General features: G+C 38.4%; 3 protein-coding genes across 4 annotated transcripts; 2 read left to right on the top strand and 1 right to left on the bottom strand.

The window, feature by feature from the left end:
* Positions 1 to 2271: 2271 nt before the first annotated feature.
* On the top strand, positions 2272 to 5230 carry LOC137793284 (perilipin-2-like). Its single transcript, XM_068589361.1, has 7 exons — positions 2272 to 2380; positions 2519 to 2549; positions 2825 to 3008; positions 3361 to 3443; positions 3552 to 3801; positions 3892 to 4028; positions 4887 to 5230. The coding sequence occupies exons 2-7, from the start codon at positions 2529 to 2531 to the stop codon at positions 5214 to 5216; spliced, it is 1005 nt and encodes a 334-aa protein (XP_068445462.1). The 5' UTR covers positions 2272 to 2380; positions 2519 to 2528; the 3' UTR covers positions 5217 to 5230.
* Positions 5231 to 6358: 1128 nt separating this feature from the next.
* On the bottom strand, positions 6359 to 10258 carry rps6 (ribosomal protein S6). The gene is made up of 6 exons (XM_068588872.1): positions 10109 to 10258; positions 9372 to 9503; positions 8495 to 8705; positions 7742 to 7888; positions 7045 to 7202; positions 6359 to 6489 (listed from the first exon to the last, which is right to left on the bottom strand). The coding sequence occupies exons 1-6, from the start codon at positions 10112 to 10114 to the stop codon at positions 6394 to 6396; spliced, it is 750 nt and encodes a 249-aa protein (XP_068444973.1). The 5' UTR covers positions 10115 to 10258; the 3' UTR covers positions 6359 to 6393.
* Positions 10259 to 10265: 7 nt separating this feature from the next.
* acer2 (alkaline ceramidase 2) lies at positions 10266 to 23207 on the top strand. Of its 2 annotated transcripts, XM_068588871.1 has the most exons (7): positions 10266 to 10332; positions 10686 to 10728; positions 12557 to 12671; positions 15587 to 15728; positions 16257 to 16394; positions 20343 to 20480; positions 20762 to 23207. In XM_068588871.1, the coding sequence occupies exons 2-7, from the start codon at positions 10696 to 10698 to the stop codon at positions 20946 to 20948; spliced, it is 753 nt and encodes a 250-aa protein (XP_068444972.1). In that variant the 5' UTR covers positions 10266 to 10332; positions 10686 to 10695; the 3' UTR covers positions 20949 to 23207. The 2 variants fall into 2 exon arrangements, with proteins under 2 accessions (XP_068444972.1, XP_068444971.1); XM_068588870.1 differs by lacking the exons at positions 10266 to 10332; positions 10686 to 10728 and adding an exon at positions 11782 to 12150.
* The last annotated feature ends 1366 nt before the right edge of the window (positions 23208 to 24573 follow it).

Raw genomic sequence — 24573 nt, 5'->3', positions numbered from 1 at the left:
ACATGGTGATTACCACTGTCTTCCTGTAATTAATCGTTGTGGGTGTAGTGGGCTGTGCGTGTTAATCAGATACGATGTTTGCCACTTTAGTGCCGAGTTATAATGTAATCTGGGCGCTTTTGATTGCAGTCCCAATGGCAAATAAACCTGTTGACGAACAGGAGCCTCGGTAATCCGAGACATATGTTCCATCACTATGCTGTGGCGTCAGAGCCTCAGAACCTTGTTTTCAAACCAGCGTTGACAAAATACATGACATGAGGCCATTCACAGTTACGCTGATAATAGTCTGTATTATATTTTTGCATGTTAGATAATTACCAAAGTTTAATTAAATGGAATCAATACAAATAACGCTAATGAACACAGGAGTTAGGGCTGGATGGCCACGATGTTTCCTTATGTTACTGTAACATATACAGTATATGTATGTGTATGTTCGTAGACAGGCAGCAGCAGTGTCCATGGGGATTTAATTTGACCCCTTGTGTTCCACTGAGGCCTCCAGGTTTTGAAATGGTCTCGGCATCAGAATCAGCATCCTTCGTGGATCACTTCTCGAAGGATTTGGAACCAAACCGCAGGCTCACCTCTGTGGTGTGTGCCAAGATTCCGGTGGTGTTGGATTTGTTCCTTCAGGATTAAAAAGACTCCTAAAATTACGTCAGTTTCTGACTTTTTTTCTTTTGATTTTCTCACTGTCAATTATCAATTACCAGCTGTGATGGCCGAGTGGTTAACACTCGAAATCCAATGAGGTTTCCCCGCGTAGGTTCAAATCCTACTCTCGGCGTAGCCATCCCGTTAGCGCGCACAACAACGACTGTCCCTTTTAGTACCATCTGGAAAATGCGTCCAATATGTGAATAATAATTAGGTTTTATTCTTGTGGTCTTTCCAATAAATATTTGTTTGATTTGGTATATAAAGTAAGTACATAGTTTCCAATAATTAAGTAAGTGATCACGTGCACAATGTAGAGAGTTGTCTTAGCGCAAAACGTGTAAAGCTAAATGTGAATGAATGTGAAATTCGTCTAAAGATAATAGCATATATTGACTCCAAAGACTGCGGTCAAGTAAGCCCTCATCCGCTGAGTAAGCCGCACGCATTAAAATAAATGACCGTCTATTCCTGGTGTTACGGTATGGTGGTCTACGGTGGCTTAGATAGCACAAACAGCATTCCAACAATATCCCAATATTCAAACAGCTATAACAGATCCTTAAATATGTAAAGTAAAAGTACAACGCAGTATTGTTCAGGGGGACCTCTGCTATGTACATTTACATGGCCATGAGATTTTACTGTACGGTTTTGGAGAAAAGTGACTCCAAAGTCAGCTTACATGGAATACTGATACACATAACTTCACAATTTCCAATATTCAAACTGTTAGAAAAACAGATCCTTAAACTTGTAAAGTGAACTTACAATGCAACCTTGTTCAGGCTGACCTCTGCCATGCACGTGTATGGCCTTGAGATTTTACTGTACAGTTTTGGAGAAAAGTGACTTCAAAGTCAGCTTACATGTAATACTAATATTCATAACCTCACAATTTCCAATATTCAAAAGGCTATAAGAACAGATCCTTAAATTTGTAAAGTATACTTACAATGCAGCCCCGTTCAGGCTGACCTCTGCCATGCACATGTGCATGGCCTTGAGATTTTACTGTACATTTTGGAGAAAACTGACTTCAAAGTCAGCTTCAATGACAAAATGATATTCATAAATTTCACAATTTCCAATAATTAAACTGCTAGAAAATCAGATCCTTAAACTTGTAAAGTGAACTTACAATGCAGCCTTGTTCAGGCTGACCTCTGCTATGTCCATGTGTATGGCCTTGAGATGTATCAATATCATTATGTCATTGAAGCTGAATTTGAATTCAATTTTCACCAAAACTGTAGAGTAAAATCTTAAGGCCATACACATGGACATAGCAGAGGTCAGTTTGAACAAAACTGCGTTGTATTTTTACTTTACAAGTTTAAGGATATGCCGATTGAATATGAATATCTCATTGGAGCTTTTGCGCTCGTCTTCTCTGGCTTCTCTGTGCTGCGTACCGCCCTCGTACTGTAACACCGTGGAAGGAGGAAGGAGGTGCATTCAGGATTGCAATTGAGGCTCACTCGGCGGATGCGGGCTCTCTTGACCGCAGTACTCAAAGCTCTTGAACGTAACTGTAACTGTGATGATGAAGATTATATCAGAACTAGTAGAACGCTATCAGCCAAAGAAGAAAAGCGTTCTGACGGGAACTAAAATATAAGCGTTATCATCTCGTCTCAGCTGCTGGCGTTCACATATCGCGAGAACTGCCAAAGAGCTTGTGCGTTCAGAAGGTGAGCGTTCACTCCGCGACCAGGTGAGCGACAATTTTCTCTGATGGAGCGGAACTTTGTAGGGTGTTATAATGTCTTGAACATCCATTTCAACAGAATTAAGTCTACAAAGAAGTTAACATTTCGACTCTTTTTCAATTTCCATTTCCTTCTTATCAAAGTGTACGAAAAATGCGGAGTGACAACAAACAGGTGAGTCAAATCAAGGAAGATTAACCCTCGTTACCTTATTTTCACGGGGCATCAACACCATACATGTATCACGTCTTTCTCGTTTTAATACCAAGTGAGTTCTTAAAAATGTCTTTTATAAGTTTGGTATTGAATAATATCACAGCCAAATATTAAGTTACAATGAAAAGTCGCCCATCTTGATGGGAGTGAGGGCCTCCATTTTGATAATTAGTGTCTCAATTCAATCATTCATGTCACTCTAAACCCCCGAGTGCTGTTTTGTTTTCTTCCAGAAAGCGCAGACTGCGGCTGCCAGACTGGCCAAGCTGCCCGTGGTCCGCTGGGCTTGCACCAAGCTTTCGGTCTTGTACATCGACACTAAATGCAGCCACCCTCAACTGAGGTCCGTGTGTGACGTGCTGGAGAGCAGCGTGACCGCTGTAGTCTCACCTGTCATCGTTAAACTGGAGCCTCAGAGTGAGTTGAGGCTGCATTAGGATCCCATACAAGCACATCAAAGTCTCACATTTAAGAAGTTTGAACCAGAAAAAAAAACTTTCCTTTAAACAAATACTTCATCATCACAATTGTTGATCACTTGCTGTTAATTGATTATTTGAATTGACTCAATGTTTCAATGTAATCCTTGTAAAGTCATGCAGCTAAAAACATGAGTTTCATATATTAACGGCATATAAAGTGCACATATTAAAATATTATTTACGTAAAATCATGCAATAGATGATACAATTTTAGGTTGCTGTGTGGAGTAAAAAGGTGCTGCAGATGGTATTTGATTAACTGACTTTGCTGTCTGAAATGTTTCCAGTTTCCATTGCAAATGGCCTTGCATGTAGAAGTCTTGACTGGCTGGAGACGGCATTCCCAGTAATTCACACACCAACAGAGCAGGTCAGCGGTTCTTTCCCCTTTTTCAAATATGAATGATACACACGCATATTCCTCAAAAAGGCACATTAAACTGAAACTGTCTCCCCTTCTTTCGACCGTTTCACACAGATTGTTGCCTCTGCCAGGAACAAGATGCATGAGATCCAGGATGTGGTGAGCGTTGCAGCTTACGGTACGATGGGCTGTGTAGAGCACACAGTCGCCTGGGTGACGGGCAGCAGGCGACAAGCTGATGGCCAGTCGCGCCAGTCACTCGTGGAGAGAGCCGTCAGTGTGGCCAGCCTGGGACTCGACTCCACTCTGGTCACGTCCGAGGCCCTGATGGACCGAATGCTTCCTGCCATTGAAGAAGATGAAGGTGCACCATGTCATGCAGAGTTAGTGATGGGGAAACTGCTGGAAGTCGCCTTAAATGCATCCATATTTTATCTTCTTGCTGACTTTCTAGAGGAAGAAGTACATTTGGTTGAGGGGTTTGAAGCGGCCACACTCGTGAGGAGATGCCCTGTGCGACTGGTTTCACTCGCCGCCCAGGTGTGTTGGAGGACGTACCGCATGGTCGGCTCCAAGATGCAACTTGCTCAGGTGTGCTGTGAGTACCGTGCAAAAGGAATGGTTCGACAATCTGAGAAATATGCTTATTTGCTTACTTGGCAAGAGTTGAGGAATTAATTAAGGAATTAATGATGCAGAATGAATCCTTTTTGAATATCTGTCCCATTAAATATGAAGCTAGCTGGTTAGCGTAAAGGCTGTAAACTATCAGAATATCTGAGCAGAGTAGAACTAATGTTTTATTCATATATTTCATTTTTCATACATTTTGGTTTTGTGATTGATGCTGTGCAGAAGATACTTGACTTTTGGGTAAGTTTTTGAAGTAAAGCTACATGATCTTATTTAACTCTGCAAAAAAAAGCAAATGAGCCTTCCAAAATGCCAAACTATTCCTTAAAAGTATAATTCGCAGCAGTTATGGTGCAATTATGAGCAGGTTTTCTTTGCAGTCACAATGCGTTTGTGAAGCTATGTAACATTTAATATCTATGACATAAGGCTGTCAACTTTTACACAGGTTTAATATGCCAGTAATTAAATAGAGGTAGTTGACGTGACTTTTTTTCAGTACTTTAACTCCATTCAGCTGCTTTTGTTTTAAACAAATTAATCAGCTGGCCAAATAATGGGTATTTTTCACAGGAGAAGCCAAGTTAACATGAACAATGACTCTTGCCCAGTCAAGGGCTAGAAAGCCAGCACGCACACTACAGGACCCTGACATCAAAGAAGCTAAATGCAATTTGGTGTCATTTATTTATTTATGCCTTTTTTTTAAAATATATCTACTGTAAGAAAAATGTCTTCATTTAACAAAAGGCATATTGCTCCCATGAAAAACATCTCCTTTAAAATTGAAAGTACCTTTTTTTTTTTTCTCATCAGGTCATGGAGAATTTGTTCAGGTCTATCGCTGTGGTTCAGGAAACCAGCTGGCTGACCTTAACCTGGAGCATCCCGTCACTGCCTCAGTATCTGCAGCATCAGCTTGTGTCTGCGTCGTTCTTCATCTCCCAAATGTACAGCTTAAGCTGCCCGGCACCCAAACACCACAGATCTTATCAGGATAGAAGTTCTCTCAATACCGCGGCGTCCAGGCGTCAAAAGGCCATGGTCCAGGTTCACCCACAAGCCAAGCCTTTCTGCCGAGTAAGGCGCCTAACAAAGATACCTGCGTTTGACAATGAATGTGATGTTAAAGGATGTGTTCGTTGAGTTTTATTGTAAGTGTGCTGAAGTTTGTTGCTCCCAGAGAGGCGCAATCCATTAAAGTTGAACATTTAATAATTTTGTTCCTTTTGTCTGGCAGCTGTTAGGGCAGACAAAATGCAAAACTTGTATCATTGGCAGTTTATCATAGTTTAAAACAAGACTGTTAACTGAGGTCTTGTACATGATTAGACCAAATTAATTTCCAAGGATGCGGATACTATAATCCAGTGTTCCCAACCACTGGTCTGTGGGTCCTTTCATACCAGGCCGCACGGAATGGAAAACATTTAGGATTGACTATTCACACTAAACAGTGAAACTAATCCCTGCAGTTTCTGATGTCCCTGGCCAGAAATAGCAAAAAATTCCAATAGCATAATGCGAATCAGATTTATTCAACAGTAAAGGACAAAATTTAAAGCAAGTGTACCTACAGTAAGCACAAACCACGACACTCAAGACATGCACTAAATACTGCAGGACAGAATGCTTGCACACCTGATTGGCAAGCCATTAATTAAAGCAGTCAAGTCTGAAATAACCAATGAGTCTAATTACACAATTGTGCTTAGTGTGGCCTTGATTTGTCCCGTTTTCTCTGCGGTTACTGACTTGTTGGGTTAACTGTCAATTTATGAAATTGTACAATGTATAAAAAAGTTAGACCCTTGCGTCACGTGGTAAATATTGAAAACGCCAAATGGAGCGACGAATGAGCCTGGGACTAAGAAAAAAAAAGCTGCATTTTAAATGACTCAGGAATCCTTAATACGAGTTTATGGCTGCAGGGGACTGACAAGCCCACTCTGCATAATGGAGTTTTATTAATGTACTTTTATACCAGGCATATTTTATTTTTTCATTTTATCTCCCACCTTAAAGGCCGGTCTGCAAAAGAATTCTGAGGCCAAACAGGTCTGTTGGGCAAAAAAGATTAGAGACTAGTGCTGTAAACAGTGACCTACCTAAAATTGCACATTTCCTGTGGCGAACTATTTCAATACTTTTTTGGGGGAGGGGGCTAATAAAATAGCAACCAAAAGCTATATCACGTACTTACCATTATTTGTCTTCCAAAATTTATTTGGCAAACCCATAGACATTTCTTGTAGTCTCAGGCTATTGAAAGATGACATTACACAGCATAATTTTTCAGCAAAACATGACTTTATTTGAGATTTCACTTTTGGCTGGACTCAGACTTGGATGTGGATGCTCTCAGAGAAGAAAGGCGGCGCCTCTTGGCAATCTGTTCCTGTTTCTTCTCCTTGGCCTCCTGTTTGTCGGAACATAAGAAACATATTTAAAAACAACCAAAAAGTAGCAATTTGCAAAAAAAATAATTTCCCCCCAAAGCACAGTGAAGTCGAACAGGCTTCCTCAAAATTGAAACAATTCAACTTATTCCCCACTGTTGTATTAACAGAATCTGATGCCAGAGGCTACTGAATAATGAAGAGGATTGTGAAGAGGGAGATCCTTTAAGCATTTAGAAAAACATGACCCTGCACTCCTATTGTTGCTGTGTTCATGTTGCTTTTCACTCGAGTGATTATTTTGTTGCATCTTGTCAGTCTGTACATTTTGAGCATTGCCTGCTTGTTGCATATTTTTTATTTTTAAAAAGAGACTGTACTGCATGTGGATATTCACCTGCCGGAAAACACTGGCACATTTACAGAATTGTACATTGTCACAATACATTTTTATTTTAGGTTTAAACTATAACAACCAACAAAATATCCCAACTTTAAGAAGACTTGATCTCATAATAGTAATTCAAGCAAAACGGAAAATGAAGACCTCATGAAAAACTAAGATGAAACATTACCTTCATCCTCTTGGCCAGCAGTTTGGCGTACTCAGAAGCCTCCTCCTTGTTCTTCGTGGTACGCTGTCTCTTGAGGGAGATGCGGCGGCGCTTGTGCTGCAGCACACGGGGAGTCACCAGTCTCTGGATCCTGGGAGCCTTAGTTCTGGGCTTCTTGCCTACCAAAAGAAAATTATTAATGAATTTTTAATTTTTATTAAATTGAATAATGAGGGTAAGAACTGTTGGTGGTAAAGAGGGTTGTGCGATTCTGAACTGGCCACCCTCAAGTGATTTTATAAATGCAGGTCAGGTGCAAACAACTGGTACATTTGGGCCATCTTTTACGAGTGCAATATTTCTGAAACGAGAACCGAAACACAATTTTCCCCCATATGTTATTTATAAAACATTTTTTAACTCACAGCATTATACTACCACTGATGTCCAGGGTTTTCAAGTTAACGGTATTTCAAATTTACAGACAAAGCTTAAATACTAAGACTTGCAATGATACCCTTAAAAGTTATGTCTAACATTCCCACAGTGCTTTCATAGTAGTATTTCAAATGTACATATTAGTCATCCTTATATTATATAACAAACTATTTGATATAATTTTCTTTCAATAACAGTCAACACCCTGTGGCACCTGATTTCAAGCTTCAATGATCCAACAGCAGTTGTCGATTTAAGTGAAAACCAGCCCTTGTCTTACCTTCTTTAGTCAGGGGTCTCCTCACAACATACTGCCTCACATCATCCTCCTTAGCCAAGTTGAAGAGCTTGCGGATCTTGCTAGCCCTCTTGGGACCAAGACGACGAGGGACGGTGCTGTCGGTCAGACCGGGAATATCCTTCTCGCCTGAGATTAACCAGATCAGGAGAAGATAGTCAAATGATCAATTTGAATAAAGTAAAGTTTAATTACACTTCCTACATCTAAACCGCTTGTATGAGTTGTTGTTTTTCAACAATCACTAAAAGCAAAAATAATATGCAAAAAAGATAGTGTTTTTTCCCCAGAGAAAAGAGGCAGCAGCCCAAAGCACCAAATTGATCACAAATGGGGTTTTTATGGACAGTTTATCATCAGTGCGACGCTCACTGTTCATAAACTGGAAACTGCACCAATATCAAAGACCAACACACTGCAACATTTAGTCTTAAAACAAACATAAAAGCGCACCAGCTTGTGTCATTTAGACTTTAGTGTACATAAGACACAATGAGGGCGCAATACAGTTCAACCATCCACGGATTCTGGATAAGGTCGTATTCAGTAAGAAGCGCCACAGTTACTCTGGCAACACGCTGTCCCCCCTTAATAATTACAGACCAATCAAAAAGGGTCTACTGGTGTGCCATACACAATTTATTAATGATATAAACATACATTACAAAATAAGCCTGTGCTCAGTTTGCTGCATTCAATTTATACGTTCAATAAAATGGCCAACGCTCATATTACCTTTCTTGACAATGACCAAGTTGAGAACGCTGAGATTGGCGTCAACGATGCAACCACGGACAGACTTGCGCTTGCGTTCACCAGTCCTGCGGGGACGGTAGCAGGAGTGGCCCTTGCTGAGCAGCAGGCGCACACGGCCATGCGTCAGCACACCCTGCTTCATGGGGAAGCCCTGCCTGTCGTTGCCGCCGCTGATGCGCACCACATAACCCTGTTGAGTTAGAGAAAAACAAGTTACGATTCTGCTCTTCCATTTAGGCTAACTCAATAGGAAATGTTCAAGAAGATCACTGACACATTTCTGCGTGAAGTTGGACAGCCGACTGCCTTTTGACAGTCAAGCAATCTAAATAGGCTGTACTGTGGGTTATGGTATAACAGGTTGCAGACTTCTACAAGGTGCTGTATATCTACTATTCCTCATAGCTGATAAACTTTTACGAACTTGGCAAAGGCAACTAATGAGTCTTGCACTATTTTCATGTCCACATCAAGACTTAAATTTAAGAGTTAACTAGTCATTGCTGTAAGAATGCAAGGGAATTGAGATAGTGATACCATTTCAATCAGCCATGGATATACAGTTATAAGAACTGCTGGTCAATTATTTTTCTGATATGCACACAATGAGAGAGCAATACCATCAACCATCTACTGATCCTGGACCTGGTCGTATCTGGTAGGGAGCTCAATGTAGTCTTGCAACACGCTGTCCCCCCTTAATAACTATGGGTCAGTCAGAAAGGGTCTACTGGTGTGCCACATCCGGTTTAAAAACCTATACATATGTTTAACAAGTTAAACTAACGCATGTAATGCTGCACCATGTTATACAGAGCACAGGCAAATCACAATATGGGTCAAACAATCACTTTACCTTCCACTCATCTCCCAGAGGGTCAGCGGGCACCTCCGTGGCCATACGCTTCTCATAGAAAGTTCTCAGCTTGCGCTCATCGTCAACTTCAATGAGCTTCTGGCAGCCAGTAGCGGGGAATGAGATGTTCAGCTGGAAAATAAAGAGTTGCAATGTAGTTATCGCTACGTGTACTATGGGTCCTCACGGTGACATGTTACCGAGAGTCCTAAAAAGAGGTAGACGTAGCCGGTAACGTTAGACGTATTTAAACCTAAAGCAGGGAGAAATGAGCCACAACTTGAGTTGCTTGTGGCACAGTTTCAGCCGCGCATCCCAGCATAGGTTCGTAAAGAGACGCTGCGGCTTGGAGGCCTGTTAGCATCAATGACGGCTAGCTATCGTTGGCACTCTTGGACGACGCTAACCTGAACACAACCGGTTTAACGGATAACGTTGTAAACTGACAACGCGTGTAATACGGAAGATTTAGTTACCGTAACATGGAAAAGTTTGAAAACTTTATATTGCAGCGAAGAAGAAACGGCTGCACATTTCGCTCAGTGTGCCGACATGTTGCCACAGGCTCGTCAGCGCCGGGCTCTCATTGTAATCAAATGTCATCCTACGAGTCAGAGCCACGGTGGACAAATTAAACTAGTCCGCTATAAAGTTCAGAAACACGGCATCAACCACACGGTAGAATTACAAATAAAATAGCGTTCCACGGATCATTTAGAGTTAGGAAAGCATCGTACCTTCATTTTGCTAAACCGGCCCAACAACGGTCCGCCACGGAAAAGAGACCGGATATCCTCTCCGTGGTCTCACATAGGCCTGAAGTGTTCTCGCGAGAACTCAATCGCTGTAGTTTTCTATCGGATCAAACTGAAGGTTATTAAACAAATTTCACAACAACAACACAAGACTAATGCCGACTATCACGACTGCATTACACTGATTATCTGAATAGAACATATGAGTAAGTATCTTTTAATTCATTAATTTTGAAAAATGTATGTCATGTAAAAGCAACTACATAGTTACATTTCAAAGTTTGTCTGTGTATTTTATTTTAATTGGATATTCTATAGCAAATTTAATTTAACATGCTCCTATTTCTTTCTGTATTTACTGTTTAATGTTACACACCACCCACCATGAAATTCCTTGTATGGTAAAACGTGGCAATGAATGGTTCTGATTCTGATACCACGATTGGTGTACACATATTTGGTAGCTTAGCTCCAAATTCGTGGGCCCTATATTTATGTATTTGTATTTAATTGTTTTATTTGTGTATGTTTTCGTTTGCAAATTATACTTTAAATATAGGAGACAAGAGATGGAAAGGGTCAATACAACTCAACAACTCAAAGTAAGATAAACAATTAAATAATCTCTTGTATCAATTAATGGTTATGCCCGTGTAAGTATATAATTTACTCTATGAGAGCATTATAGAGTCACTTTGCATGCCATGGCCAGAGGGAGCCAGAGAGTCGATAAGGAAATGTGATTCAAAGATCCTTACCATCTCATGCTCCAGTCAGATAAAAATCCTTCGTATGATAGATAAATCATTTTAAAAATTAAGCATCAGCTTAAGTATTTTTAGTTCAGTGCAATACTCTTTGAGATCTGTGATCCTTTGAATCATATATTACTTTAAAAGGCTCGAAAGCAGTCGCTGAACATAGTTTCAAATTTCACTGTATGAAAAAACAAAAATCTTAGTGACAACACAAAGACAAAGATGGCATTGCAAGTGTGCAAGTTTAGGGATATTTTTTATTTGCAATAAATTATTTATGAAAAGTTAGAAAATGTGGTTCGGTTTCCAAATTCCTAATTTACGAATAATGTATTTAGGATGAAATTTGTCTGTCGTGATCATACTGAGATGTTCTTATCCCCTTGTAAATCTCCTAATTAATAAGGTAATGTACATCAAAAGTATTTTTCTCACAAGGATATATATATATTCAATTATACATTAAGTGATGTCAATGTTTCTGTCACATATGCAGCAGTTCCAGTTAAAGCCAAAGAACAGTCAACTCGTTTATTTAGTGATACATGCCTTTTACATGTTGAGTAATGCAGTATGGTTCATTTTGCACCTTGATGTAAAAGTTCCTGGATTTTTGGCACCTAACAATACAGACAAGTTTTGCACTGCAACAGTAGTATTGATCATAGCATATGATGGCTCTGATTCACACCACATGCACACAGACAGCCATGCCAGTAAGTCAGGATGCCCACAAATAAAAGACACAAAAATGTAACATGCCGAAGTAAAGCACATCTGACTACTTCCGGACTTAATGCCACTGAGATCACGTGTCACCGAAGAAGGAAGCAAATAGGGGTGAATGGTCTTGCTGCGCTTGAACACTCTTTGGCGAGGGACAGAGCAGCTGTCAATGCACAGTGCTGAGTGTCACGACAAGCAGCGGGCTTTGTGGAAGGACAACGGCTTAAAAATGCAGCTCAGCGACGATTTCTGTAGTTTACCACGTTGTCGAGTCAGTTCTCAAAACGTTAAAATCTATCGGTGAACAACGAGCTCTCAGCTCTTGAGACAATTTCCTCTCAAGTGTGGTTTTTTTTTGTGGTGTCCTTTACTGTCGGCTGATTGTTGTCTACTCTTTACTGTCCATCCGACAGAACTAGTCCAGACATGAGTAACGTCAATCTGATTTTTTGGGACCAGTTGCAGGCTGGCAGCTCCGATGTGGACTGGTGTGAAGGCAATTACCTAATTTACCCCAGCATCGCTGAATTTTACAACACGGTCGGTTTGAACGTTAGCTAATGATGTGTGCTTTTGTGTGTGTGCGTGCATAATATAGTTTTATGTAAGTTACAGGCGCAGCTAACTAACGCTAGACCACGTCTTGTCTGCCTTTTTTATTTTTCTTTGTATTGCACTGCTTCATTTTAACACTATTCCCAGGTTAGTTATAAGTGTAGCTGTAAGTTTAGGATGCTTTTCAGCTTCAGCATCATGTTGTTTACCGTTAGCATCAGGTTAAAAAAAAAAAAAATCTTCTCATTTTCACTGGCTGTCAAGTTAGTTAAAGGTCGGCGAGGCTCGCGCACTGATCGACTTTTGACAAGCATGTTGTCATTGAGCTACACGATCAGTTCAACAGTGATTTATGTTTGCTCATAGCTTTCCTTTTTGTTTATCATTTCAGATCAGCAACATTTTGTTTTTTGTTTTGCCGCCCATATTAATGTGCTTGTTCCGCCAATATGCAACACATTTCAACAGTGGGATTTACCTCATATGGATTCTGCTGGTTGTGGTTGGTAAGTTGGCTGGCTGACATTATTGTCTACACTCTCTGTGATGATGACCTTTCACTTCTGTTCGGCTTTGAGACCTCCATCGTCTTTAATTACACTGTAACTTCCCTCAGCTAACAAACCATAAAACTGTTCCTTTATACATTTTGTAGGGTCAGGCAAGTAATTCATCACATTTTTGATTTATATCTTCTGTAGGTAATACAGTAAAACCAAAAATTACAAATACATTTGTTTCCTTGTACTTGTTGTGCTATCTATTTATTTAGATTGTTCTGGGTTGAGTTGCCTTGTTTTGGAGGTATCAAGCATATACATGTCTGCCATCTATCTAGTATGATAGAATTAGATGGCACTCAAAACCTATGTCTCTCATGACACAGTAACTCAACGTAATCCTGACTGTGAGCAGTTTCATGTAGGAACTACGGTTGAAAGATCAGAGTTCCTCACAACATGGTCTAACAACAATATCTCAAAAGCCAACTAGATTGATCAATATTTGTTTATTTTGGGTGTGGTCTGTAATTGTCATACAAGAGAATATGCAATGCTTCTGAAACAATTAGTCGTTTAATTAATTTGACAGAAGATTATACATTTTGACAATTCATAAATACGTTGTTTTTTTAAGCAAAAAAGTCAGTGGTTCCAGATCCTCTGTTGTGAATATTTGCACATTTTCTAGTTTTCTGTGATTTTCTAGTTTTCTGTAAACTGAATATCTTTGAGTTGTAGAGTTTGACTAAACAAGACATGTAAAGATGTTATAATCGACAGTGGTCAATTTCATTATTTTTCTGACATTTCATGAAAAATTCAACGGATAAGCCAATCATGAAAATCATCTGAATAATACACTTGATAAACAGAATATTTGGAGGTTTGTTTGTCAGACAAATTAAGGCCTTAAAATATGTTTGGTTGGGTTCTAAATATTGTAAAAGGCATTTTAAAGATATTTTCCCAGTACTATAAATCAAAAATAATGTTCAATTTATTGAGGGAATTATCTGCAGATCAATGGATAATTAACCAATCTGTTGTTTAAGCCACATAATACACACACATTGTGAGGGTTTACATTAAAAAGTACACAAGTTATACATTGTACAACATGAGTTGTATGTAAGGGTTCCACATTGTTAAACGGCAACAACAACACTCTTCCCGTGTAGGTTTCTCAGCCGTGGCCTCTATCACTGTCCACATTATTGCTTTAGACTGTTTTGAATCCTTTGACCTTCTAAGATAAACACTTTAATATGACTAGGCTCATTCATTGGTGGGATGAATAAGCCTACTGCCTCGATTTTTCATTTGACATAGTATTTCAGTTGTAAATGGTGCCACTGTATGTACATAACTGCACAGTCCGAAAGAGATTACAGTGCCTACTTCCCTTACAGCTGTTATGAAAACACTCTGGTTCCACTGTCAGCAAAGACAATCTGACAGACTTCCCAGTGTTCCTGAGGGATGACTTGACTGGCTGATAACTGAGGAGCAGTTGATAAGGATTTGCAAATATGGACATGAACTATTGGCCACATATTTTCCGTTTGTGTAACTTTTGTAGTAATGTTTACTCTTTGTATCGGAGTAGTCCTGTGTCTCCTATCAAACCCTGTTCAACACCTACCTTCCAAACCAGTGATCAAAATAAATTCAGTTTGCTTTTTTGCTACATACATTTCTTGTTCCATACCACAATGCTGACTGTAAAGCTGAGGCAGAGTAGCTTTGACTGTATCCACTGTTGGGAACCTGGAGGCTGTTCAAACTTACACAGCAGACAAGGAGGTTACACGGTTTGGTCTCTCGACAACTGTCTCTGTAGTTGAGACGACCTTTGACCCAAAAAAACAACCCTATTAGTTCTAGTTTGAACACATCATTCAGCTTCTTTTCTCTGTTTTTGGCCTCAGCTGTGTTTGGTAGGAGTCATACATGTAGTTTCGGATGACTGCATTGCCTGCTACTAAGACATCTACAGCGTTTGATAATTTTGTGCTTATTTGATTTCTTGATTGAACGTTTGGTCTATAAATGGCAGAAAAAAGGGAACATGGCCGTCACAATTTCCCGATCCAGTTCAATGTGATGTCTTTAAATGTCTTGTTTTGTACATGCAAAGGGGTCAACAAAAAAAAATAAAAAATCTATAATCTGTTTATTATTATAGAAGACAGAAGAAACCAGCTCGTATTCTCATTTGAGGAGCTTTTGGAAGAAAAATTACTTCAACATTTGATTATTGAAATAATTTGCAAGCAAATAACCAATAATCTCATGGATGTTTCAGCTCTCTGTGCGAGTACACCGACAGCTTGTCATGATTAGTAACTTCTGACTGAGAGCAGTGGTCTCTTTTGGATAAGAAGTATGTTGAACTGTAAAAATGTCCGGTTATGAAAACAGATTATACTGATAATAGAATGTCTGTTGGTCCGTGATAACAAAGAGCACTGACTGATCAATCCTTCTCGAGTTTTAAAACTCCCAGGTATATTAACCCTGGTTTCCAAGTTGCCTTTTCTAATTAACTTGTTTATTCTCGTGTTCATTCCAACGTCCCTGAAGTGTCACTTGTCTGCCTAAAACATTTAATGTCACAATTATTCTCTGTCACTTAAAGTGGCCTCATTTAGAGGCGACATTTACAACTTTATTTGTGATTTTATTTTGTGTTTATTTGTGACCTTTTTGATTGATGGGAACATATCAGCTACACAAAATACAAAATTATATTTTTCACTTCCTGAAACAAACTTGTACATCTCGATGACTTTCCTTTCTTTTTGACATAATGAGATCCAACACTGATTTCATCACGTTCTTTTAAAGAGACACAATCTCATTCATCTTCCAATGATGTCTCTCTTCTGACAAACATTTGTGTGTCCCTCTTCTTTCAGGTATTGGATCAACATATTTTCACGCCACGCTCAGCTTTCTCGGCCAGATGTTGGATGAGCTGGCCATCTTATGGGTGCTTATGTGTGCCATCGCCATGTGGTTTCCCAAGAGATACCTACCCAGGATGTTCAGAAGGGATCGGTACGTTGGCTAGAGTGACTTTGTGTACACACATATGACGGTGTCTGATGGGGTATTCATTGTGCTGCATACATATCTTTACCACAAAAAGAGATCAGATGTTTCCAATTAGAATTTATGTTCACATGAAATCAGTCTCACAACAAGATAATGGTCATTTTGATCTCATATTTTAGGTAAACCTATAGTTAGTGCAGCTCACTGTTCACTGTCACGTGATGTCTTCCCACTGCTATGACCGCCAGTTTAATAATAGGCCGGTCCGAGATAGCTGACACCAGTAAAAGCTGCATCACATGTCTTTTACTTCTCTTTCCATTGTCACAGAGCCATCATGGCTGCTCATTCACTTCAGGCTGTCACTTAAAAATGTCCTTCCAGCTGAGTGATTCTTGTTCCCAGAGTGTTAGTGTGCCATGGTGCTTTCTGGGAAGACCTTTCTCTCTGAATTTCCCAATGCTGTTTATAAAGTGCAAAGCTGTTGCTATTGTTGTTGTTCTTAATTGTTTTGCTTTTTAATAAATTTAGGTCAAGGTTCAAAGTGGTCATCGGCATCTTGTCAGGGATCACCACTGGGCTAGCCTTCGTGAAACCTGTCGTCAACTCATTGTCCCTAATGACTCTGGGCATTCCCTGCACTGTCCTCCTCATTACTGAGCTTAAGAGGTAAGTACATATTGTATTTTCTTTGAGTGAGGGCAGGTGAACGTGCAGCCCCAATCCAGATGAACATCAGACAATAAATCAGACAGGATTATCTATGGTTAATTCTTTGAGGGTTATGAACATGTGATTGGTTATGTTTCAGCCATGATTTATATTTAGAGTTGAGTGGAGCCTTGTCTGATAGTGCCGGGTATTGTGTTCCAAAAGGGTGCAGCTCTAATGGAGAAAGCTGACTGGCCAAATTCAGTGGACCTGTGCTGTTCTTGTATACAATCTATGGCCGTACTAGATACGTGCCTTTGGTGCAGCAGATGCTCTTGTTTGCCTGATGTTTTCTGAACGTAGTGAAACACATTCTGTCAGTGGGGAAGGAGCAAAGTTATAGGAGGAGGAGATAGACAATATTATCAGAGATCATGAGATTGCAATTTGTAATCATATTACAATGATGATATATTGAGTCATGCCCACACATAGGGATAACAATGTATTTACTCCATTCACTTTGTATCGTATGAAGTTTTGGAAGTTGACAGTGTGGATGACCCTTTTCACCTGTTCTCCAACGTTGTGAGTCCATAGTAATACAAAAATACTTAAGGTCTGAGACTATGAAGCTTTTAAATAAAGGGCAACTAATATATCAGACAGGTGCAAAGTAACAAAAACAAACAGGATTTTCTCCAACTAAGTCATCTTACATTAAAGTCAATACAAACCATGTTCAATCAAAGATGGCACAGCCTAACTTTCTCACTCACCCACGCAACATAATTCAGTTAAACCAGGTTACATATTGATATTAGTTGTAGATATTTCTTCACTACATTCTACATAAAACTGCGACTTGTTGTAATTTAGTGAGGCACAAATCTCTACTTGCTCGAACTAGGCTGGGTTTGAACTCGGAGTAACACAGCAGCAGATATTGGGGACCATGTCAGTGGTTTAAAATGGTTTAGTCAGGGAAATCAGCTGCTGTAGTGTAAAGTAGTTAGGGGCACAAAAGGGAAGCAGTCTCAATATGTAATTTCTGCAGTCTGCTAACATGTCCCTTTGGCCTTTTGTACTGACACTGTGTAATGGCATGTTGTTAGGATATTATGACGTGAAAGAATGTCCTTGAAAACACTAAACAAGCCACTCATTCCCTTTTATGTGTGTGTGTATTGCTTTTCTCCATCACAGCAATGTGGAGTTGCCCTGTTGTTTCCGTTTCCTACGTCCCTTACTCCTCAACGTCACTTTAAGTCATCCATTGTTCAACCTGTTAGTTGTTCTTGACATTACTGCAAGTGCCAGTCATCTATTCAGGCCGCTTGTCTTTGTTCTGCTGAGTGCAAGAGAATTCCTGTAGCCCTCGCTGATGGACTTTTGCCCTTAGAAACAACAGATAGTTTTGTAGTTGTTTGCTTGTTTTACTGTATGACTGTTGGCCTCTATTCAAGTCACTTCCAGTGGTACAAGAACAACTTGTACAGTGGATATCCTTTATAAATATTATAGTTGAGTTTGAGCAATAGTAGTAACCAGTCATAGTTGTGCAATACTAGCTGAATTATTCTTAAATAATAGTTTTGCCTTGTGAAGTTAATTTTCACATCACCAAGATTTTATGTGGATCCATAGTGTATATATTACAATATATTTATTATTTTTGATTGACACCACAGATATATTTTCTGAATCATGTGTTTAGAAATACATGTGTTTAAATAGGCATAACCCCAAAGTTTAAACAAATAAAAATACGAACAGACTGTTCATAGAAAATAACTATACCTTCATATACACATACATATTAGCAGATTAAAATGCTGCACTCAGCATGTTTCACTCATTTTATTGAGCCTTTTCCTTTTTTTTTCCTTAAATGAGAGAAACATCTCAACAGGGCTCCACCCCAGATAGACATACTGGTCTTTCCTTTACTTATCTTTGCCTCCAACATTTAAACTCTCCTTCACCCTCATGTCTCCAAGCAGAAGTCCTGGTTTCGTGTCAAGTTTCTTATCTTACAAGTGTCTGTTTGAGCTGATAGGCACAGTATCCAGCTGTGTGGTGATGGGCTTGTCAATGTTTGTAAGCAGGAAGGGGTGTTTGCCTACATATGGCAGTTGTAAAAGAAATAATAGTTTCTCAATAAAAAGTAAAACAAAAAATAATTCCTAGTATGTCAATACAATTTTATTTAAGTCGCATAGTTTGTCAGTTACTGAGCAGAGACCAGACTTAGTACAGTCTCTGATGCACAGCTCCCATGTGAATATGGGAGATCGAATTCCTTGAAAGTAAAATAAAATATTGATGACAATTTAATGGCCTATTTCCCTTTGGGAAGTTGTATCAGTGGCCATCTATTTTTGTACATCCTGTTGCTGATGAATAGACGTGACACCAACGCACCCTTCCTCAATTCATCATATTCCCAAAGTTTTGCTGCTTAAGACTAGTGTGACAGTAGCTCATGCTACTACTTAAATGGAAATATTGTTCTAAAGTTTGTCATAAATTGACGAGACGCTTCACCAATTCTTGTACTACCTTACATTCTTGTACTTTATGATTCTTGTACTACTGTAGCTTGGAAGCAACTGTTTGTTCTTGCAGTTGCAATAACAACTTTATAGGAGGATAAAAAGCACTATTTCTCTTTCCTTTGATGCAGAGACAGCATGGCTGCTCGTTAACTTTAGAAAAGTTCTTACATTTTTCAGTTGCTTGTTGTTTTGTTTTAATCTCATTGCGCTTTAATGCTTTCTGGAAAGTTTTTGTGTCACCCCAACAAGTGTCTCTCCATGAAAAAAATGGTACCTCAAATTTAAGGCTTGCATGTGATATTACCTCATCAAACGCTGTCTTAAGGGAAGGAGATAAACTATGTCACAGTAACTACACAGTTTAGTCGAGCTTCCTTGCCTCTGTCTTTGTTTGGCCTCAGCCAGCAGCAGCAGGAGGGTGTAACTAGTGTGTCTGAGAAGGACAAGACTAGAATAGTTTTGGCAGTGGCACTCTGGATTAGCAGACGTCTCTGTAGGTCAGTGGTCTGTCCATTGGAGATATTTGCTAACGGACCAGAATAGTTAGATCACAGTTCCATCAGCGCCCAAAAAGAAAGAGGAGATAATCTCCTGATCTAAAAACAAATGTGCCAACCTACAATGTAACATCCTGGTATAGACAACTCAGCTGTAACTATAAGAGCACTCCAGATAGATAGAGTGGACACCACAGCCAGTGAAATCATTACAAAATCTATATCAATCCTGTATGAATTATTGTCCTATGGGATGAAGAAGCCCTTAGGGTTGAAATAATATGGAGATGAAAATGGTATCCAATCGGTCCCAGAGTAAATTTTAGATTTATGAATAATTACATTTTATTGACTGAAAATCAAATCCCTCATCCCATATGTATTAACTGACACTACAGGTGTTGGACATACTCTGGGTTATGTTTCTGCTTGTTGTCTGCAGTTCCCCTCAGTCTCTCAAGGTGTTTTCCCTCTTTCTGCACTCAGTTTTGGTTTTCTGTCCTAACTAATAATAATATCAATGTTTTGATCCAGTCTCAGTTTTAGATATAGCTGCCAGCCGTTTGCACATTGTATCAAATTAAAAGGTGACGGCAATATGTCAACTGCCAAATAATGACAACAAATAAATAATTACATAAAACTAAGTAGCCCAAAATAAAAAAGAATCAGCAAAAGCTAAAGCAAGTCAGAAAAGCATTTATTTGAATGTATTCAATTCAATAAAACATTTTCTACAGTGACTGATCAAAGATGAACAAAAAGTTCCTATTTGGTGTTTTTTTTTGTATTTTGTTTTCCTGCAGGGACAGATTGTAAGCACTAAGTATTGGATGCACCAATCTAAGTACATATTGTTGTGTGTTTTAACAGTTACACACTTTTCACAGTGCTTTCTTTGGTCATTGCAGGTGTGAAAACCCACGTGTGTTTAAGTTGGGGCTGGTCTCAGGGATCTGGTGGGCACTGGCTCTGCTCTGCTGGATCAGTGACAGGATATTCTGTGAGATGTGGTCATCTGTCAACTTCCCCTACTTACACTGTGCTTGGTAAGCTCAAAGTTAGTTTGGTTTATTATTTAGGTCATACAATCAATCATATATTATATACTTTATCTCTATCTATATATATATATCATTTATATCAAGTCCTTTTCTGTCCATAATTAAGTTAAGATCTAAGGGTCTGTGCAGCAAGAATCTGGAACAATGAAATAAGTAGAACTCTTACTTAACATTGAGACTATTGCTTTAAATTAGTTTGCGACAACACCTTGATGTACTTGGTCTTGTCTTAGGCAGTTTGGTTCATTCAAACTTTGCTTTTACAGGCACATCCTCATTTGTCTGGCTTCCTACTTGGGTTGCGTTTGCTTCGCCTACTTTGACGTTGCAACTGAGGCTCCGGAGCGAGGACCCGTCATCATGTTCTGGCCCAACGAGAAATGGGCCTTCATCGGCGTGCCCTACATTTACTTTCTCTGTGTCCACAAGAAGTCTGCTGTCAAGGTTACTTAAGGTGATCCAAGTCTGCAGCTCTGCTGGTCGCGCTTTAACACTTCCTCGCCAACATTGAAACGACACGGCAGCTTTGCTGCCTCTTGCGCTCCTGTGACTGGGTGAAGTTGGTGACGGTGAGGATTTATCTGTTCCTTTTTCCATCCCCGTCTGGTTTCATTACACAGAAATGTTTATGCAACTCTGTCAAAAAACAGAAGGTGTTGCAAATTAGTCTAACATGACGCCAAAAGACGAACTTTTCAAACCACACAATATCAAAGCCAAGAAACCTTTACAGTGTTTTTATAATAACCTCAGGCTTTACGTATGATATCATGTAAGTATTAGTATTATGCATTTCTGGTTTCTTTAGATAGAAGATTTTGTACATTTTATAGTAACTTAAATAACCTCATTATAAAGCATTGTATTGCCTTTATAAAGACAAGTATAGCATCTCATAGGTGCAGTCTGGCCATCATGAAAGCAGATAGAAACAAACAATAAAGCACTGGACTCATTAACTGTGATTGATGCATAATGCATTAAAGCTTCATATTACAATGCTTAGCAGATCATACTATGCTTAATGAATCAACAAGCTGGTTCATAAGATGTTACAGAAGTGTTTCACACAAAATTGTATGGGTTTTAAATGCGTAATGTATTCAGGCTGTTAGACCTGCCCTCTTTGTGGGCATTTATACCTAAAACGCAAGCTTCTTTCTGTTATGGGTGTACAATGTTTCGCTGCCAGCATGCCATTGTGATTTTTTTTTAAACATAGTATATGAGAAATATGTTTTAATATACTCCTGTGTGTATTGACTAATAATGTGATATGCAGTGATTTTCTGAGGAAAAGCGTATCATTTGTGTATTACTAAATGAATAGGTACCCATTGATATTGGCCAAAACCCAAAGTAAAAATAACATTTAAAAAATTAATATGAAATCAAAATCTATTGAAATAAGATTAACTATTCAATGAAATAATTATATATTTTGCACAAAATGAAGAATGGTTCTCAAAGCCTTTGGCTTAATGCACACTGCAATGATAATTATGTTCTTAAAACTTTGCTTACACCCTCCAGTGTTTAATGCTGAAGTTTTTACAGCTGATTTAATGTCATCCAAACGTCTCAACTTTTAAACTTCTCTTCAGGGTTATTTATTACAGGTTGGGTATTTTAGACTTTGTTAGACTATTCGAAACTGAAATCAAAACGGTGCAAAAAGCCTTATCAAACAGGATAATGGCCTATAAAAGCAAATGATGGTACACTGTGTCTTTTGTGTGATGTATCTTAAGCTGTTTGCTCTGAAAGGGGGAATGCAGTGTAATGAATGTGTTGGATAACAAAAGGAAATGAGGATTAGGTTATAGCAGAAGAAGTTGTGGCACAGTTATGCGGTCTAATGTTTTCTTTTGACAGGAAATGATTAAAAATCTGTGTGGAGAATATAAAAGGAAAGAATGTTGGGTGTTTAACACTAACCCTAAAAAAGGTTTCACCAAAGCTTTTTGCCACAAACCATTGTTTAAATGTTCTTGGAAACTGCCTCAAGCTATGTTAACTGATGTTATTTTACTCCTGTTGTCCTGCAGAGGCTTCTGGGAACTCAACCTGCTAAAAAAAAGATGTATTTCTTGTGCACATATGTAGGGTGAAATGAGGGATCATGATTTGAAAAATAACAAGAAAAAAAATATTTTCATGAGCTGTTTAAGTATTTTGTTAAATTCCCCAAAATATATATTTTTCAAAGTGATGTGCAGCCAAATTTCAAGGGAGAATAATTTTTGATATTTCACGATTACAACCTTTTTGTATTTTATTTTTTTGTATCTCATCTTCAGGAGAAACTTTGGTGACAGTATTGACAATGTGAACAAAGCTGTTGTATTGCTCAAGCACACTTTCACTTTGCTGCAAATGTTGTTGAATCATACATCTGATCCATGATGGTGGGCTGTTTGAGTCACACTCAGATTAAGGAGTTTGTGTGAACATGACAGCCTGGCAAATGCTGCCCTCTGTATCGTGATGTTTGTCTTGGCATGAGGTATGATTATGATCTCATAACAATGAGTTGTAATTTTTATAAACTAACGTGTATATAAAGCAGTCTTTCTCTGCCTGCATTCACAATGCGGACAAACAAAAATATTTATTTTCATAATTTATCCTTTTTTGTAAACAAATATTTGTAATAGACTAGAGTATTAGTATATTTTATTTTATGCAATAAACCAAGCCAATTATTAAAAATGGTTTCTGTTTATTTTACATTTTACAAACATCATGATGATATAATGCATGAATCAAAAATATTGCTCACATCCTATTGTACATTTTGTAGCTTTATGTCTCTTGCATGAACTGAGCTGTTTGTTGGACTGGGACTCAAGATGACCAAGATGACACTTTCTGCCACCAGGGGGCAACCTTTTTCCATATCTACTTTATTGTATTCATTTTAGGTTAAAATAGTCCCTCAGTGGGGAAATTACAGGATTACACCAGAACTGCTCTCAAGAAAATAAGATTTTTTTAAGCAAGTAACATAAATAAACAGAACGGTAATAAAATTAAATTAAAAATTAGCAGTAAAAAGAATATTAAATATACAGATGGAACATATTCCATACAGATGGAACAATATACAGATGGAACAATATATATATATATATATATATATATATATATATATATATATATATATATATATAGTACAGATGGAATACAAATGTTTGTATAAAGTACTGATTCAGCTGTTAACCACAGAACAACCTTTCATCTTTTCTTTATAATTAAAACATTTTATTCACTTCTGCTTTAAATCTATTCTTGGGTTCATTCTGCATGGTGAAACATTTTTTAGAAATACATTACAGAAGATGACAGATGCAGTTTTATTCATAAATAATGAAGAAACATTTTCAGATGTTACACTGCATGCAAGAATATAAAAAGTAGAAATGAATCCCTTTAAACACATGATATCTCACAATTTAATCGTTTTTGTTCAACTTAAAATACACTTAATACATAGTATGAATTGTTATGCTTACAATTGTCTACTTCTATACACAATTTATTATTGAAGATCATATTTCATCCAGATGTTTTTTCCTTTCAAAATGTCACCTTTTTTAGTATTGATTGACAGACAAAAAAGACAGTGACATAATAAAATTAAAAACAATTAAAAACATAGCGATGTAACTAAAATAACTGTGACAATAAATCCTGCTATTGTGACGTGAGTCATATTCAATAAACAAATCATGCTAATAAGCTGACTTTTAAAGCTTTTATTATAATTTCACTTCTTATATATGTGTTGCTTGTGTTTATTTATTACATAACGTCTGATTGATTTTTTTGCTGTTGAACACGTCGGGTAACAATAGCTCAATAGGTCTCACAAAGTTTAAATTTACGGTCGTAATTAATATTATGAGCCAAATGAATTAGTCGATGGATGGATAGATGCATAAATGATACTCTAAAAGTGATAAATATTATGCCATACTGTAATTCATGGTCACACGAGGGCAGTGGCGCCCTCTCCTGGAGGAAGTCCCGCCTCCTGTGACCAGTAAAGGCTCTCATTGGCTCCCACAGATGTCAA

The sequence above is a fragment of the Clinocottus analis genome, unplaced genomic scaffold, assembly GCF_023055335.1.
Source record: "Clinocottus analis isolate CAN_PGR_092001 unplaced genomic scaffold, fCliAna1.0.p SCAF_22, whole genome shotgun sequence".
NCBI lineage: Eukaryota > Metazoa > Chordata > Actinopteri > Perciformes > Cottidae > Clinocottus > Clinocottus analis.
The sequence above is the reverse complement of the archived record's forward strand: the minus strand, read 5'-3'. Positions and strand labels throughout refer to the sequence as shown.